Source organism: Colias philodice, chromosome 12, assembly GCF_061535455.1.
Source record: "Colias philodice isolate Cphi_HAF_F1 chromosome 12, ilColPhil1 Martin Lab GWU primary, whole genome shotgun sequence".
Taxonomy (NCBI): Eukaryota; Metazoa; Arthropoda; class Insecta; order Lepidoptera; family Pieridae; genus Colias; species Colias philodice.
The window spans coordinates 647329-664873 of record NC_143097.1 but is presented as its reverse complement, the minus strand read 5'-3'; the positions used below and the strand labels follow the sequence as shown (position 1 = coordinate 664873).

The 17545-nt window shown below is 35.1% G+C and overlaps 5 protein-coding genes across 5 annotated transcripts in view; 3 read left to right on the top strand and 2 right to left on the bottom strand.

The window, feature by feature from the left end:
- Window positions 1–17545, top strand: part of Aps (diphosphoinositol polyphosphate phosphohydrolase 1 Aps) — a 158873-nt gene that overhangs the window by 66121 nt on the left and 75207 nt on the right. The window lies entirely within an intron of this gene.
- Clp (Cleavage and polyadenylation specificity factor subunit 4) lies at window positions 135–4481 on the bottom strand. The gene is made up of 4 exons (XM_089701273.1): window positions 4276–4481; window positions 3903–4179; window positions 3107–3347; window positions 135–2511 (listed from the first exon to the last, which is right to left on the bottom strand). Exons 1-4 carry the CDS (start codon window positions 4376–4378, stop codon window positions 2263–2265), a joined length of 870 nt encoding a protein of 289 aa, XP_089557399.1. The 5' UTR covers window positions 4379–4481; the 3' UTR covers window positions 135–2262.
- Window positions 4866–9047, top strand: LOC149483725 (integrator complex subunit 15). Its single transcript, XM_089701270.1, has 6 exons — window positions 4866–5021; window positions 5117–5415; window positions 5544–5798; window positions 5897–6032; window positions 8084–8364; window positions 8597–9047. The coding sequence occupies exons 1-6, from the start codon at window positions 4943–4945 to the stop codon at window positions 8747–8749; spliced, it is 1203 nt and encodes a 400-aa protein (XP_089557396.1). The 5' UTR covers window positions 4866–4942; the 3' UTR covers window positions 8750–9047.
- LOC149483724 (ribosomal RNA-processing protein 7 homolog A) lies at window positions 9060–10112 on the bottom strand. Its single transcript, XM_089701271.1, has 2 exons — window positions 9940–10112; window positions 9060–9832 (listed from the first exon to the last, which is right to left on the bottom strand). Exons 1-2 carry the CDS (start codon window positions 9968–9970, stop codon window positions 9081–9083), a joined length of 783 nt encoding a protein of 260 aa, XP_089557397.1. The 5' UTR covers window positions 9971–10112; the 3' UTR covers window positions 9060–9080.
- Window positions 10542–17545, top strand: part of nonC (serine/threonine-protein kinase Smg1) — a 105918-nt gene continuing 98914 nt past the window's right edge. Inside the window, exon 1 of the mRNA XM_089701922.1 lies at window positions 10542–17392. Within this exon, the coding sequence (XP_089558048.1) occupies window positions 10658–17392 (6735 nt within the window). The 5' untranslated portion in view covers window positions 10542–10657. The remainder of the gene's footprint in view (window positions 17393–17545) is intronic.

Below are 17545 nucleotides of genomic sequence, written 5' to 3'. Positions count from 1 at the left end.
TTATCCACGACGAAATTCAGCTAGGTGTATACTAGATCGGACTAGATCCATAAAAATTATAACACTAGGTTTAAATAAAGTATGCTTATTGATAACATTAAATAAAAATCATATTTTTGGAAGCAAAACAGCAATGCAACGTATTCTTACATTTTATTTATATACAAATAGTCTTACACAATATTTACAATTTTACTCTGCTAAAAACTAGTTTATTATTATTTTCTAGGCTTATTGTTCACGTAAGGGCAGCCGTACATGGACTGCTTCAAGCAGTTGAGACCGATGGCTTCGGGCACGACCGCGCGGTGAACTATGGACATTCATTCACTCCCGTACACGGACTGCTCGAGCCGTCGCGACCGCTTCAAGCCGTCAACTGCGCGGTTTGTAGCGATAGCTTGAGCAGTTCGTGTACGTCGCTAAGCCGGTAACTGCTCGAGCTGCCCGTGTACGGCCGCTCTTATATGTATGTCATGCACACGTTTTCGTCAATTGACATTTTCAAAGACGTTAACCAATTTAATTAACATGGTGCGTTACACATTGTGATCCAACGATATATTTGTCGAAGCATTTGTATACGAGTACACATATACATTCATTGTCCATTTGATTACGGTCGAAAAGCCGCTCTAAACACGAATTCAAAAATAATAATGACTTAAGAGGGGGCATAAAGCAAAATAACCTCTTTTGGCGCTCTTTTTTTCTCGAGATAAACGTTTGGTTTTGTCACGATAAAAGTGGTTTATCGCAGATAAAACCAAAACTAAAAGTTATTACACAAAATGCTCTGACAAATCTTGCAAATGTTTTAATATAATTGTTTATGAAAAAAAAAATCATAATAAGTATTACCATGTCAAGTAGAAAACGTAAAAGTGTGAAAATTAGAGCTAACTTGGTGATTTTTTTTTATCGAGTAAATTTTATAGTCCGGGATACATCGCCCATTTTTGCAAGTGATTACTATCAAGCTAATTTTTCGTGAGTAGCTTTATTTTGATGAGATGCCCAATAATTTCATGTACGAAACTCTCGATTGTGGTAGCTTACAGAGGTAACAAGGATAAAAATTTTTGATTTGACGGTTCTCAAATATTTATTACGCAATTTGTAGGACAATATGTCTGTTGAATTATATAAGTATTAAATAAGTGAAAATAAAAAAATCAGCTGGTTAGTAATCATTTATGATGACTTCGTTATCGATACACATTGGAAAGGGGGACTCTTTGATCAAACCATAGATTTTGTAGGACAAATATTTTTTCGAATAATTTAGATAATTATCTTTAGATTGAACAAAAAAAAACATTCAGTTAGTAATTAATATTTGTGAACCATCAAATCAAAATATTTTATCCTTGTTTCCTCTGGTAGCTACCACAATCGAGAGTTTCGTACATGAAATTATTGGGCATCTCATCAAAATAAAGCTACTCACGAAAAATTAGCTTGATAGTAATCACTTGCAAAAATGGGCGATGGATCCCGGACTATTAATATTTTATGTTTTTGATTAAACAGAATCGTTGAACATATCATCTAGTTTGATATATATTTTATTTTTTAGATTTGGTCTTGAATATTACACGTATCATCTAATAGAAGATTGGTTATTTTGCTTTATGCCCCCTCTTAATGAGTTCACTGTTTATGTATGCGTGGTTATTACTCGCATCGCCATTCGCAAGAATGTGTTAATGCACCATTGTAGTTTAGTACATAATATAAATTAATACATAATGATTTTTTAACAATGAAATTATGAAAGTACAGTTAGGATATCATTTTAAATACTGCAAAAGAACAATTGTTAATAAATTGTGTCAATCTATTAAATCTTTAGAAAAAAAAAGAATTCTATTAATTTGATTTTTAGACATCACACAAATCATCTGACAATCTATTTTTTTTTTATATTCTTCTGGACAAATATACTTAAATAAAAAAAAAATGAATTTATTCTGATTTTAAAGTGAGAAAAATTAGACAAATTCATTATTTTGAAAAGAGATACTACATGATCAGACAATATCTTAATTTTGGTTGTTTCTCTAAATCATGCACACAGCACAACATGAAATTTCATACATCTACCATAATAAAACAGCAGAACATCCATACATACACTGGAAAAAAACAACACTCCCTCACTTATGTCATTTGTGGCCTGCAAGTACCAAATAATTTAGCACTGGCAACACTCATTTCACTTAACTATATTGAAGCCCCGTAAGACTTCACAAGCTTATACTAGTTGGGTTTTTTGAACATATTGTGGTTGTTATTTTGTCCTGGCTGGTTCGAGAGGAAGGCCAAGTGTCCCTTGGGGCATTTGTTTGCGTAATGTCCCTTCGTCCCACATTTGAAGCAGGTCACTTCTTCTAACGGTTTGTGCATTAACCGCTGCACTCTGTGACCGTCACCATCGTCCGACACTTGTTTCACATAGCCTAGAGATCTGTATCTTGCCTCCTCTTGTCTTAATACTACTTCCCTTTGCTATAAATAGAATAAAATAATAGATTAGTTATCTTACGAATAATACAACCAATATTGTTTACTCTTAAGTCTTATTTATTTATGACTAGCAAACCGGGCGAACTCTGTTTCGTCACCAGAGACACCTTTTCTTTGCTATAAACCTCACCGAGCCCAAGACCTTTCCAACGAATGCAAAACCGTGGAAATCAGTTTGTGCATTCTGGAGTTATAGCGTCAGGAAGGAAAACCAGACTTATTTTTATACATATAGTAGACTAGCTGCGCTCCGAGGTTTCACCCGCGTGGCTCCTCTCCTGTTGGTCTTAGTGTGATAATATAATATAGCCTTCCTCGATAAATGGGCTATCTAACACCGAAAGAATTTTTCAAACCGGACCAGTAGTTCCTGGGATTAGCGCATTCAAACAAACAAACTCGTCAGCTTTATAATATTAGTATAGATTTCAATTAATGAATACAATAATTTTCAGTTTTGACTAGGAAATATTTGAACTTTACATCTGCATATTTACTATTGATTGATCCTTGATACATGGGAACCTACATGTTTTCTAAAAGCAGTTCTAAAGTGCAATAACAAAATAATACTTACATCAGGTGGAATCTTATTACAGGTAGATGCTTTATGTCCAACTTCTGAGCAGTAATGGCATACAGGAAGACGTTTGGTGTCCTTAGTCTGTTCTGGAGGAGCTGGCAGCTCAAACCTCGGATGCATGAACTTACAGCTTGAACCATCTGGACAGAAACCAGCTAGATAGTTCATACACAACACTCTCCTGACATGACGGTGTCTACAGTGCGGACCATGCCTGCAGAAACCTCTGTCATACCTGGAATAAATATTCTGAATAAAGTAATTGATAGTACAATAAAAATTTGATTCCAACTCAAACATTTATTTATTCAATTAGACTTTTTCTAGAAGCACTTTTCAATCATCATAAGATATTTTTTAAATTTACCACAATATATACCAATTCACATAATTAGTATAGTTTATTAAATTGATGGTGTAGGTATGACTTAATTGATTTGAAATTCTGAGCGAGCCTAGCTGTTTTGATTGATACAGTTTTAAACATATTATAGTTATATATTTCCCCTTTTGTTTCTCTTTTGTACTATATTTTGTACCTCTAAACGGTTTACTTCATGTTTTTAATATTATGTTACTAAGCAAATATTAAGCGGTTCGACTAGGTGAGTGCCTGGCGATCTGCATTACAGGCTTTTGCCTATCGCAGACACCAGTCCTCTCCAATTTATACTATGTAATACTATGTAACTGTAATTGTAAGTTTTTGAGGAAAATAAATAAATATTATTATTATTATATATAAGCTCACTTTTACTATAAAAGTAACAATTATTAATGAAAGACTTACCAAGGACAGTCTTTAATTTTACTCTCTGGATCTATGTGAAGGAATGGGCACTCTTTATTGTGACATGCGTTAAATCTAGCGTAAAAGTAACATTCAGGCATCTTAGTCATGTCATATTCGTGTAGAAATTCACACTGGTCGCCTTTTTTACACAGTCCACGTAGCCAATGCTTGCACACGACTGTGCGGTCTCCGCGGACGTGTCTGTAAGGGCATTGAGGACCGTTGCTACAACCGCCTGGTTGTCCAAAAAACTCGCAAACCGCTGCAGTCGATTCTGTAGAAATGGTCATAATTTAGTACAGTATCACGATAATACTAAGAAGAACTGTAATGCAAACATTACGTTTTATGAACTAAAATAAGCACTTACTGTCCATTCCCGGGAAAGGCAACGGTAGTGCTCCATACTGCTGTTCTAATGCGTAATCAATATCGAATTTGATATGATCTACATTAGCCACAATGACCTCCATAGCTAATTAAAATAAATAAAATTACACTAAGTATGAAAAACTAACAAATCTAACAACAAACCGCGCTACGCTATTTCACTTTGAGTTTGGGTTTGGACACGGCAAAAATGCAAATGTCAAGTTCTAAAATCATTACGTCAGACGTCATTTGTTAACTTTTTAATGATATTGGCACAGAGTGCTGTAGATGGAACAAGTTTTTTTTTCTATATTTAATTTTGTTACGAGTTTTCTCACGTTTTACCTATCCGGCTATTCAAAATGGTCTTCTTACTTTAAATATTTCTTCTCGATCTATATCTTAGCCGCTAATATTAAGCCGATAGGCGTATCAACTATCTAGATTTCTTCTTAATTTAATTTAGTTTACTCTGTGAAATAGTTTTTGACACATATGACATGTCGAGTGTCGACTTACAATACAACTGTCGTGAAGTTTGTCATTGTCATTTGTCACAAGCAATCGAACTTCGAAGTCCGAAGATAAAGTTTTAAGTCTGGGATTTGTATTTTTTTATTTAAAGCCCTTTTCTGTATAAACTCCCTGTTTTATTATTTTCCATCATGTCCTTATCGGATCTAAAGCATACACTAAGAAAATATGAGTTTCCGGCTAGTGCTAAAGAAGCGCTGTTTAAAATAGGTACAGTGTTGGATCAAAACAATTCTGTAACCATGAAACAATATGATGTTTACCTTCCATTTTCTCTATATAATTCCATAAAATTATAATTTCAGAACAACTATTAATAGGTAGATCGGCTCCTACCAGTAAACAATTAGACATTGCCATGGATATAACGTCAGAATTTATATTTTGCGAGACCGATCGTCGTGGAACACGTCGAGGAAGCGGTCTGAACCCTTTACAAGAGCTTCAGTTGATTGATATTATAAGTGACTATCTTGCGGCTTGTACAAGCGAAACTACTAAAAACACAATATTTTTATCACTGTTTGGAAGTATGGAAAGTCAGAGAAAATTGAAAATTCTTAGTATTCTAGCGAGTATGGCTGTGTCAGCATCTTGTACACCGGTATAATTAATTTCATGTGTAATGCAAAGTTATTTTCTTGCAGTAAAACTTTCATTTGTCAATTTGAACATTTCATCTCCTTCACTTATGTAGACGATGACAAAAAGATAATAGGTGTATTATTTCAGGTGCTATTAGCTGTTGGTGTCTGGCTGCAGCAGATGGGATGTTCATCTTCACATTCCCTTCAGCTAGTTGAAAATGTTATACAGGATCATTTCTTTTTAAACACATCTAATCAGAGTTCATTGAAATCACTAGCGACCACAGCCCCACAGTTTGTGTGCAGTTTTATCACAGCAGTGACAGAGTTATACATTCATGATGTACAGGGAAATAAGAAAATGCCTCCAAAAAACTTATTGGAAGTTATTACATCTTGGGTAGATCTTATTTGTTTATTAATTTTTTGATTACATTAATACAATATAAATGGGTATGTTTTCAGTTTTCAACTCATTTAAACTGTTTTAAATTACAGGTTTACACAAATCCAACACTATGCATGTCAGCTCAATTGAATCCCCCGGCTTTGCCTGTTGGTGCCATGGCAGCTGTCACTCCACTGGCTGGCTTGATACACTGGTGTGCACTAGCACCACTTTATGTTGATGAATGTTAGTATAGAAATCTATCAATAAAAATTAAAAAAATGAGATGCTCTGTGAAAAATAGTGACAATCATTGCATTAAAATTAAATAAATTACATCTATATCATCTTACATAACTTATTTAACCTCCTAAGGACCAAGCTAAAAAAATCCTATTCTGCATTACCACCCATTGTTCTCACCTGAGTACATAAAAATACAACAGACCTGCCACCCAATGGTATTTTTTTGTTTTTTTTATTGTTAGAGTTAAAATTTTCTTGTGGGATTTTTTATCTGTGTAAAATATAGCTTATAGAATACATTTCTGAAAAAAAAAACTCGATTTATTTTGTTCCCATGTGATCACATCAGACCTAAGTGAATCCAAAATTTTTTTTATTAAAATTAGGTTTTACTTGTAGATTTTTTTATTTACTTATGTTATAACATACGAGATCATACAATAACCTCTAAAAAGTATACAAAAGAATTAAAAACAGTTTTTCTTAAATTCTAAATGTGTAAGTTTACTACATATTAGGTAATAAAATATCTAAACTATCTTTTTTTTTTTTTTTTTTTTTTTTATAATAACCCTGGCAATAGGGCAGGCGACTCACTTGGTGGTAGGTGATAGACGCCGCCCATGACGATCACAGCGTTAGGAACACTGCGATCGTATTGCCGGCTTTAAGAAGGATATTGGTTTTTCAGGAAGGTGTAGGCTCTTTGTTTGAAGGTTCCCATGTCGTACTGGTTGGGGAACACGGAAGGTGGTAATTTGTTCCACAGGAGTGTGGCTCGGGGCAGGAAGTGCCGTGAGAAACGCACGGTTGACGAGCGCCATGCATCCAGGTGGTGTGGATGATATTTTTGCTTGTGTCGGGCAGTGCGGTTGTGGAATTCTGCAGGTGGTATTAAGGCAAATAGTTCCTCAGAACACTCCCCGTTGTATATGCGATAGAATACGCATAGAGTCGCAACATCGCGCCTCAAAGCCAGAGGATCCAGCCGATCGGTGAGCTCAGGTAGGTCGACAATGCGGCAGGCACGACGCTGAAGGCGGTCAAATGGAAGTAACTGATACTGGGGTGCTCCAGCCCATAGGTGAGAACAGTACTCCATGTGTGGCCGAACTTGAGCCTTGTAGAGTATCTGAACATATGTTAAAAAAAGAAATAAAAACATTGGAAGTACAATATTAGGAACTTGAAATATCAATGAGCTAACTAAAAATCGATTTGGAAACAAATGGTGGGTCTCCTAAGTCTTCATCACTAGGAATAAAATCTCCGTCAGTCGGCTAGGAAATCGATGATATTATCGTCACGAATAACTGAAAAAATAAGGAAGATAACTGTTTATTTTGATTGCAATAGTAATTCCTGTTGACAGTTTAAATAAATTATAATCATAAAACAGGACAATTATACTCAAAATTACTGTAAAACAACAAAATAAATTATTAACTAATCAAATGTTTTATAGTCATTGACTACCAATGTCTTCAACTGAGTACAAAAAAAATGAAAATAATGTTGTAAGTAACGACCAATGTTCTCACATGATGACATAAAAATTATCCGTGAATTTAAAAAATACAATATGAATTGTTTCGTTAAATTTAATTAAAATACGTTCCTGTACTGTTTTTACTATTTATTTTTCAATACCAAATGAAAATCAAGTGAGAGATTAATATGATAATTAACGATTTAACTTACCTCTGTTACGTTGACCAGCCATTTTAAAAACTTGAACTAAAGTATTTTAAAATTCTGTGATTGGATAACCCATTTACCTACCAAACCTAATAGTTCAATTCAGCCAATCGCGTTACACAGTGATCATAGGCAGAAAAGCGCGGTATTTTTTAAGATATTTCGAATTTTCGATTTTGTCATCGGACGAGGACGGTGGTTGGTAATTTAGTTAAAACTTTTTGGTGCTTTGGGTTGTAATGGTGATGGTGTTTATGTACTTATATGAGGCCATTGGTCCTTAGGAGGTTAAAGAATTAAAAATCTTCCAATCCTTTATATTATAAATAATAATTTATATCCTTTCCTTACAGCTATAGACGTCGAAGAAGAACCGCCTCTAAAAAAAATTAAAGTCGAGGGTGAAAAACATGCAATAGTAAAATCACTTCCCACAAAGTCTATGAAGATATCGGAGTTATATATAAAGCTGCATTTAGCTGTGTTGCACAGTTTGAGGGCTGGTCGACGGACCCATGGTCCCCCCACTGCTGTGAATGGACAGCATTTAGCTGCCTTGACACCTCTTGTTCAGGCTTATGCACATCAACTCTTGAAGAGAGGGGTTAAATTACAGACTGATAGTAAACTACAGGTAAATATAAAGTTTAAGTCGTAATTTTGAAGGTATTAACATTGTGACAAGATTGCAGTTCATATTTTACAATTTCTACTTTTTGCCTTGTACCTACTAAAAAAATTATATTTAAAAACATGATTTATTCATAATTTGATAGTAATGAAAGCGTTATTGAATTTAAATTAAGTAGTAAATTTTCAGAACCCTTTTTTCAAGATTTTTAAAGAAACAATATATATTCTTTCAGGATTGTCTTGACAGAATAGGACAGGCAGTTCAAGTGGCACTTGCGAATGGTTGTGTTTACGGTAACATTAGCAATCTTCTAGCTGCATTGGACACATTACCAGAGAACAGATTGCTACGAATTATAATAAAAAAACACCAACAGAGTATATGAAAGACTGTGTGTAATGTGAATTATGGACATTGAAAAGTACACTGTGCTTCAAAAGTATTATTGCATAGACTTGATGTTATGAACAGAAGAAGGATTTAAAGAGGCAGTCTTTGCAAACATATTCATCTGTTAATATTATCTTACAATGTCAACCAACTTTGCAACATTTACTATATCACCTTCTCAATTGAGTGTTTTATAATGCTTAGTTACTTATAAACAATTCATTACTCCTCCAATGTTATCAATACACTTCATGTGTAAATTTGTAAAAATTGTTTAGTTATATTCATAGAAACAATAAAATGTGTATACTGTAAATACTAGTTTATTAAAAAGGTTTAAATCTCCTGCTTTGTTTTATTTGCGCTATTTTCCTTTTATCCTCTTCAAATTTTTGCCTCAGAGACACAATGTGCTTCATTTTAGATTCTCTTATTTGGAAAGTGTAGAAGTTCTTTAATTCCTTTTTCTTTTTACTCTTTTCTTCTTTAGCCATTATTTTGTTTTCTACTTTTTCTGTACGAGCAAAGCTTTGAACTTTTCCCCTCTTGGTTACAGTAACCCAACCGTCTTCATCTTCTTGCTCTAATTTCTTCTCCTCATCCAACTCTTTTTTAACTTTTTCATCATATTTCTGCATGAACTTCTCAATACTTTCTTTCAAATCTTTTGGTTTAACAACATTTTCATTGTACTCATTAAACCACTTATTAATTCCAAAGTTTATATGACCATCAGAGTTGAGGGGTTTCAATTCTGTTAACTTTAAAGCTTTATCTAACTCTGCTACTTTATTAAATACTAAATAACATAATCTAAAAGAAGGTTTACATTTTTCTTGTATAAAACTATCTGTTTTAGTTTCCGTTGCATTTGGTTTTAAACAAAACTGCACTGATTCTACAACACCTGCTTCACTAAATGCATTAATGAGTCCTTTTTCATCAGCATACGGAGGAACGTTAACAATAAACAAAGTGCGCCCGGAGGGCTTGTCCGCCGTGTGGTCCCTTACAGAATGTTCTTTGAAAAATATTGTATGAGGATGCTTAGAACTTTCTTCATATTTCAGTTTTAACGCTGAAAACAAAAAAAAAGTATTAAAAACGAAGTGTTCTAAAACTTTCCTGAATTTTTTTTTCTGTTTCTTTGGTTTTGCGTGAAAAAATATTTTAAATTTTAGTTACCTTTGAAATCATTTCGTTTTATCGCCTTCATTGTTTTTAGAAATAAATCCTAAAGATTTAAATGTTTGTGCATTGCTTATTGGCCTTTTATGGATCTAAATTAATAAAACCAGACCAAATCGCAGCAAAAACAACAACCGTCAACCACACAGCTGACACACGTGATAAGTGAGGTTATGCTACACGTCAATTTTTTAACAATAAACAGTAGGTAATTGAAGTTGCAAATATAGTTTAGAAATTATGCATAGTTAAAAAAGATAAATTATTTTTAGTTAAATTTGTATCATCAGTTGGAAATTTTATTCCTTTTTTTTATAGTTGAATCAAAGGAAATTTAAAATAGGTTCTCATTAAAAACAATACCTATACACACGAAATGCGAATAAACAGGAATACACATTGAGTTATTCAGACAGCCAACTGAAATACTGAAATCTTCGTAAAATTATAATAATTTTAACCCACAGTTTTAACCGTTACAGACGTTAAACCAAATTAGTCGTTCAAAAACAAACACTTCTTATTTATACTATGATATAATACCTTTTTTAATCTGTTCTGTTTCCATATTGTGATTGTCTGTGGCTGTCTGTTGGCGATTGAAGTATGAACTTCGACGAAAACGTTTGAGTGTCTGCTAAAGTTTTTATCTCAATTTCTTTAAATTTTACGGCCATGTGTGGTAATATTAGCGAAGTTGCAAGAAATTCTAGTGATGATATCCACCACTGCAAGTAGTAGAGTGAGAAACCCTAAGGTTACGGAGAATTCCGATGCTCCAGATCGAGAAGAAATCGGACAAGAAAATACAACGGATGATAAGGTCAGAGGTTATGTTGGTTTATACGATGCCTCCTCATCCTTTGGTGGTCCGAGAGACATTCGCTTACGGTCTCGGGGTCGCGTATCGGAGTATCGCCACTCCAGGGGAATCGGAAGAGGAGGACCTAGGGGCCGCGGAGGTTTCCCGCCACGGGGTGACCGTGATGAAAATCCCTTTAAATATAACGAACCGTTAGTCAGTATGAACAATGACACTTGGTGTCAGGGAAATAATAATAAATTTTACGAAAGATCTGACCTAGTAGTCAATTTACCAGAAGATCCTCGCATATCTAAACTGTTACGCCGTTTGTGTGCTGAAGTCGATGTTGAGAAGTCACTGGTTATATGCAGTAAGTTACAAGATGCTGTCATGCTGCCAGAAAATTCTCGGTACATCAGGCGATCTTATGATATCCTTGTGGAGTCTTTGTTAGATGTTTTATATGATGCGCCAGGGCCAGAAACAAAAGAAAGTGCTGCTGTAGTTCTTGGGAGAATTGGATATGTAATGGGCCCAGATTTTCGCAAACATTTAGACTGGATTGCATCTACATATACAGTTCACAACACTTCTATCAAACATTTGTTAACTTTGTCATTTTCTGAAACATTCCAATTAGATTTCCAAACTCCCAATTTGTCGGATTTTGCTGAGCTGGCCCTAGAAAGAATGCAAACAATAATTGAAGGCACAGATTCTTCTGATGTCTTTATGGCAGCAATAAATTGCATGATAGTAATGTCTAATTCGTACCCAGAGCACTTTGCCAATCACTTTGTTGATACTGTGGACATACTGGTAGGTTGGCATGTTGATAATGCTCAACCAAAGAAGATCAAAGAGTTTGCTTTACAAGCTTTATTTAAACTGAGCCGCCACTGGCAAGCAGATGTTGGATTTTCTGTGAATTTGCTCAACCAGTTCATAGAAGATATGATGGCATATTCAGGTTTGGATGATAAGGGAGAGAAAGAGGGTGAAACAAATTCACATGAGGATTGTATGCAAAAAATTGCATCATTTCTTAATGTATTCAATACTGTGGTAAAAAGTTTGGGTTCTTTGTTAAGTCCAACTGTGTCACAAACAGTGTCGTGGGTGTTCTTATCTGATGCCTTAACAAAAATACTCCAAGTACTGACAGAAGTGTTACAGGAAGATGCTGAAACTGAATTGATACTAGCTGGGAATGAATGTATTTCATTACTTTTGGGTTTTCTGCAAACAAAAGCATCATCATGCTCTGCTGCATTGTTTTCCCTTATAACTAAAGAGGTGGCAAACTATATAAAATCAGGTGAGAGTATTTGTCTTAGTATTGTAGATTTGATATCAACGACAATAAAGGAAATATCATCAAATTTGCCAATTGATTTCATAGCCCAGACTATTGGACCAGATTCACTGTTGAGACCTTTACGATATTCAGAAAGTGCACAAATTCTACAGAGTGTAATGATGATTTACAGCAACTTACTTAATTTAAAAAACATACCACTTCTTCAAGAAGCCTATAAGTTTGTTTTATCAGATGTTCATAATTCATTGAGCACAATAATACCAGAAATACAGATTATAAATGTTGAATACTCTGAGGAAATGAGCAAAGATGACGCAGAAAGAAATATTGTATTTTATCTGCAGTGTTTATCAGATTTAGCAAATGCAAGTAACTCAATAATTGGTATGTGGGCACTGCAACCAAGCATTTTGGAATTGTTGGCTATCAAAATGTGTCCGCATAATGAAATATTGACTAAAGATAGACCAGGTCTGCAGTACTCTATTCTGTACCTGTTATATTCACATTGTAAGAAGAATAATCATTTTATTGCGTCAAGTGATCTGGTCACCAATTCGCAACAGAGAACTAATGACTTATTTGGTTTGTCAAATTTGAGTCTCGGTGATGTGTCTGGAACAAGTCCTACTTGTGGTCATTTAGCAGTTATCTTGCAAACTCTGAGCATTGTTTTAGATGAACATGTAAACAAAGAAACTTTGCTGTTAGTATTGAATTGGATATCAGACATATTTTGTCAGCTGGACAAATATTTACCGATTGTGAGTTTATCAAAAGGATTTCTAGTTTTAACAACCAATATGCTTGCTCTTGCATATAATTTTGATAGTGACATTGTTCATAAAGTTATTAAAAATTGTCACTACCTATTAAAAAATAAGAGCTTGACCTGTAATGTGATGCTGCTGAAGACAATGACCTTAATATGTCTGCTACATATTGATAATAAAAATAGGATGGTATCTGAATTGTGTAAGGATGTACTGTTTCAACTTCCATGGGATATAGTTCAACAGGAATTGGATAAACAGACTGTCAAGATATTTGCATGCAGAAAAGTAAATTTGACAATGATTAATTGTAACACAAAACTAAATTCCCTAAAAGAGTTTCTTGTGAAAGGATCCTTTTCACCATTACCCAACCATCACTTCAAATTAATTATCAACTGCCTAATGGGAGTTACCAATGAAGATAAAGCATTCATATATGATATTTTTAATATGTCATGGCCTTTACAATGCCTAGAAGGGGATGAGCAAAATCTCCTCTTTTTCCGTTTATGTGCCACAAACTTTTCCTCTATTTGTATAAGTTGGGCTTTATCTGAACTTGCTCAAACATGTATTTCCCTCAAGTTACGAACTGCATTAGGAAAGCCACAGGAAACATTTACTAAGATTGAGGGTGCTTTAAAAGGGATAGCACGAGACATATCATTGCCAGATAACAAGTACATTGCAACCAATGAGAAATCACTCTTGGAAATAATTATTGCCGAACAAACAAGAGCTCGTTGGGTCATAGAATTTATGATGTTTTTGGAAAAGTATACTTACAATGCTGCAGAAGGAACAGCTTCAGTACTTCCAGCTGTAGCAAAAGCTGTAAAAACATTTTTCCACACAAATTGGCCAACATGCCGTGAATGGCAAAACAGAGTGAGACCAGCTGCTTTAGCAGTTAGCTTGTATTCTGGACATTTTGGGGCCACAGTTTACCATGCGTCATTGATATTGGAAAATGGAGCAAACTCCAAAAGTAATATGGATATTGCAGCAATTGTTATAAGTATAGCAAAGGCATTGATAAAAATGCAAGAGCCTGAAGTTTTATATGGGCTTTATGTGTGGATTAAAAAGAAATTTGACTTAAAGTTACCGTGGCTTAAAGGTGCTGCTGAACAAGCAAATTCAAAATATGAATTAGCTGTTGAACAATACAGAAAAATAACTGACGCTAAGGCTACACAAGAAGAACAACCTACAACTTCAATTTCAAATGATTCAAGGCTACACAAATTTATAACAGAAAATATATCTGAAAGTTACCGAAACTTACAGAGCTGGGAGGAAACGATAGAATGGATAGAATCTGAAAATGAAAATTATGAGGCATTGAATTATGAAAAGTACAATGTACTGAGAATGTTTGAAGATAATATTGAGTTATCTAATCTCGGTGACTGGGGTGATTTTGACATGGATACTAAAGAAATACCAAAACAAGCGTGTTCATATCAAGGGTTAATTAATAAAATTGAGTCAGTGTTGACAACTACAGCTATTAACATATTTTACAATGACTATGATGAGAAATATGATATGCTTTTGAAAGATTGTGCAAAAGTACTAAATGCTAGTGCAGAAGAGTTTGCTCGAAACAATTCTGTAGGATTCATGAAAGAAATAGCAGTGCTTCAATTGGCAAATAATGGATTACAAAATTTGAAGAATGGAAAAATCATTACCAATCCATTTAAACCCTCTGTTATCAAAGAACACAAATATGGAACTGAAATGAACAACCTTAATCGTATTTTGTGGTGGAATCAATATTTTATGAAATTAAATATGAGTGAAGAGAACGTATTTTACAATGAATGTTTACGACTAGACGTCATCAAGAGCGCTAGAAAGAACGTAAATTTGCAAATGGCGAAACGAGAATTGTTAAAGCACTTCAAAAATAATCCATCATTCCAGCTCTGTTTAAATATTAACAGCTTAGATGATCTTAGTGATATACTAATGCTATCTACAAATACTTATGATTTAGATATTTGGACGTTAAATAATGCTACCGCATTAACAGAGCTATGCAAAGTCACATACGCTAAGGAAGAGACAAAAATACATGCTATAAATTTGTGCGCCAGCATATCCCTTGGATTTTCACAAAGATTGGCAATGGGTGATCATAGTTATGAGTTGCGAGAGAAGGGGACAAGAATGTTATTGACATTATCGAAATGGGTGCAGAATGAAAATGAAAACGTTTTAGACACAGACTCACCATTAACAAAATTAGTGTCAGCTCTGCCAGAAATTGGTTTAGTTGACAACAACATATCGGAAAACGTTATACCAATATCAGACTCGGCAGTTGGTAAGCTTTTGCAGTTTGGAGTAAACCAATGTCCTGGTTTAGCAAAAGCTTGGGCAAGTTTTGCAGCGTGGTGCTTTAGATGGGGACGTAAAATGGTGGAATTTAGTTCGAAAACTGGCGAACAGTTGACGGATAATGATAAATTGCAAATAGAAAGTGTTATGATTGGTTGTTCACCGCAAGATTTTGAGGCTGTTTGTGAAATATTGTCGAAAACTAAGGCCACATGCGACGAGGAGGACATAGATTGGAACGAAATCAATACATCCGAAATGATAGAGAATCAGTTGCGCACTGTACCATCCTTAAACAATGCTTTCCCAGAACATCTAGCGCTACTTTTAGATATCTGGCGTCAAGCTCAAAAGAGAGTATTTTCATACTTTGAATTATCTGCTGACGCTTATTTCAAATTTTTACAATTGATCTGTGCATCAGATTTTATCAATCACAGTGGTGAAAATGCAGTTGTTAATGCTACACTTCGTTTACTTCGATTAATAGTGAAACATGCAATGGAGTTACAAACAGTACTCGAGTCAGGTTTAGCAAATACACCTACTCAGCCCTGGAAAGTCATTATACCTCAATTGTTCTCTAGGCTCAATCATCCAGAAACCTATGTACGCAAATGTGTTTCCGACTTGTTGTGTCGACTGGCAGAAGATACTCCTCATCTCATTACTTTCCCTGCTGTAGTTGGCGCTGTTGAAAATGAACAAAATAGTTTGACTGAATTGCACGTACCGAGATCTTACTTATCAAATGATGATGCTGAAAGCGATGACGATTTAGAATTGGAAGATAATGCAAGTGATAAAGTTAGTAATAACGAATTAAATTCCTGTTTCTTAGACATGGTTGAAACCCTAGCTAAGCAAGCTCCGAAAACAATACTACAAGTAAAATTATTGGTCAAAGAATTACAACGCATTAATTTACTTTGGGATGAATTATGTTTGGGGACATTAGTCCAGCATCACTCTGAGTTCAATAAACGACTTTCTCAATTAGAAAACGAAATCGCGAAAGTGAAAAATAATCAAAACTTGTCTGGAGAAGAAAAAGAAAAACTTATCAAAGAAAAACATCGCATAATATTCGAACCTATTGTTTTTGTGCTAGAACAGCTTCATCAAATTACTTCTGCGAAACCTGAGACACCACATGAAGAGTCATTCCAAAGCAAATTTCAAGCTATTATAGTCGATGTCATCGATAAAATGAAGAATCCTGTAAATCCTGATAAGCCACAAGAGTCATGGGCGCCATTGAAACAGTTTCAAATAAGATTACAACAAAAAGTGAATAAAAGGACATCATACATTTTGAAAATGTCGGATATAAGTCCTGTATTGGCAGAATTAAGAAACACCGTTATAACAATGCCCGGATTACATACAAATCAAAGAACTGTACGAATTACTATCAAATCAATCGAAAACAACGTTGCTATTTTACCGACAAAAACTAGGCCAAAGAAATTAATCTTCTACGGGTCTGATGGAAAGGCTTACACCTACTTATTCAAAGGTCTGGAAGATCTTCACTTAGACGAAAGGATTATGCAGTTGTTGTCTATAACGAATACAATGTTGGCTCGAGATTCTGAAAACAACGATAACCAAACATACAGAGCTCGACACTATTCCGTCATCCCGTTGGGTCCTCGGTCAGGATTGATCAGTTGGGTCGACAATGTAACTCCCTTATTCGCATTATATAAACGTTGGCAGAACAGAGAAGCCGCTATTCTATCAGCTAAAACAAATAAGACCGTAAATGTGTTAAGACCGTCTGAGCTCTTCTACAAAAAGCTGAATCCGCTTTTAAAAGAGGCGGGCGTAGCGACTGAGAATAGAAAGGAATGGCCGGTGTCAATATTGAAGCGGGTTTTGGAGGAGCTATCGGCGGAGACGCCACGTGATCTCTTGTCGAGGGAATTGTGGTGCAGCAGCGTGACTCCAGAGCAGTGGTGGCAAATGACGCGTCGCTACAGTTACTCGGTGGCCGTAATGAGTACGATCGGTTATATAATCGGTTTGGGTGATAGACATTTGGATAACGTGCTTGTGGACTTGACGACGGGTGAGGTGGTGCACATCGACTATAACGTGTGCTTCGAGAAGGGCAAGACCCTGCGGGTGCCAGAGAAGGTGCCGTTCCGCATGACGCCCAACTTGGTGGCGGCGCTCGGCGTCACGGGGGTTGAGGTGAGTTTTCTTTATGCATTTATTTCAATTTACGAACGAGTAAATAGTATCTACGAACTTCAGAATATAGAACCTAAGTAAGTTCGTAGCTTATGGCTTTTAGGGCTGTAAAGCAAAGATTTTGAAAAACCATATGAATACTAAAGTATGGTA

What these genes read in the sequence shown, in the direction of transcription:
- Clp (XM_089701273.1), bottom strand. Translation starts at nt 4,378, where the DNA reads ATGGAGGTCATTGTGGCTAATGTAGATCATATCAAATTCGATATTGAT. An exon ending in GCCTTTCCCGGGAATGGACA is followed by an intron (nt 4,180 to 4,275) that starts GTAAGTGCTTAT and finishes CCATTTCTACAG; the next exon opens with AATCGACTGCAGCGGTTTGC. An exon ending in AAAATTAAAGACTGTCCTTG is followed by an intron (nt 3,348 to 3,902) that starts GTAAGTCTTTCA and finishes TATTTATTCCAG; the next exon opens with GTATGACAGAGGTTTCTGCA.
- LOC149483725 (XM_089701270.1), top strand. Translation starts at nt 4,943, where the DNA reads ATGTCCTTATCGGATCTAAAGCATACACTAAGAAAATATGAGTTTCCG. An exon ending in TGGAAGTTATTACATCTTGG is followed by an intron (nt 5,799 to 5,896) that starts GTAGATCTTATT and finishes TTTAAATTACAG; the next exon opens with GTTTACACAAATCCAACACT. An exon ending in AGACTGATAGTAAACTACAG is followed by an intron (nt 8,365 to 8,596) that starts GTAAATATAAAG and finishes ATATTCTTTCAG; the next exon opens with GATTGTCTTGACAGAATAGG.
- LOC149483724 (XM_089701271.1), bottom strand. Translation starts at nt 9,970, where the DNA reads ATGAAGGCGATAAAACGAAATGATTTCAAAG. An exon ending in AAAACGAAATGATTTCAAAG is followed by an intron (nt 9,833 to 9,939) that starts GTAACTAAAATT and finishes TTTTGTTTTCAG; the next exon opens with CGTTAAAACTGAAATATGAA.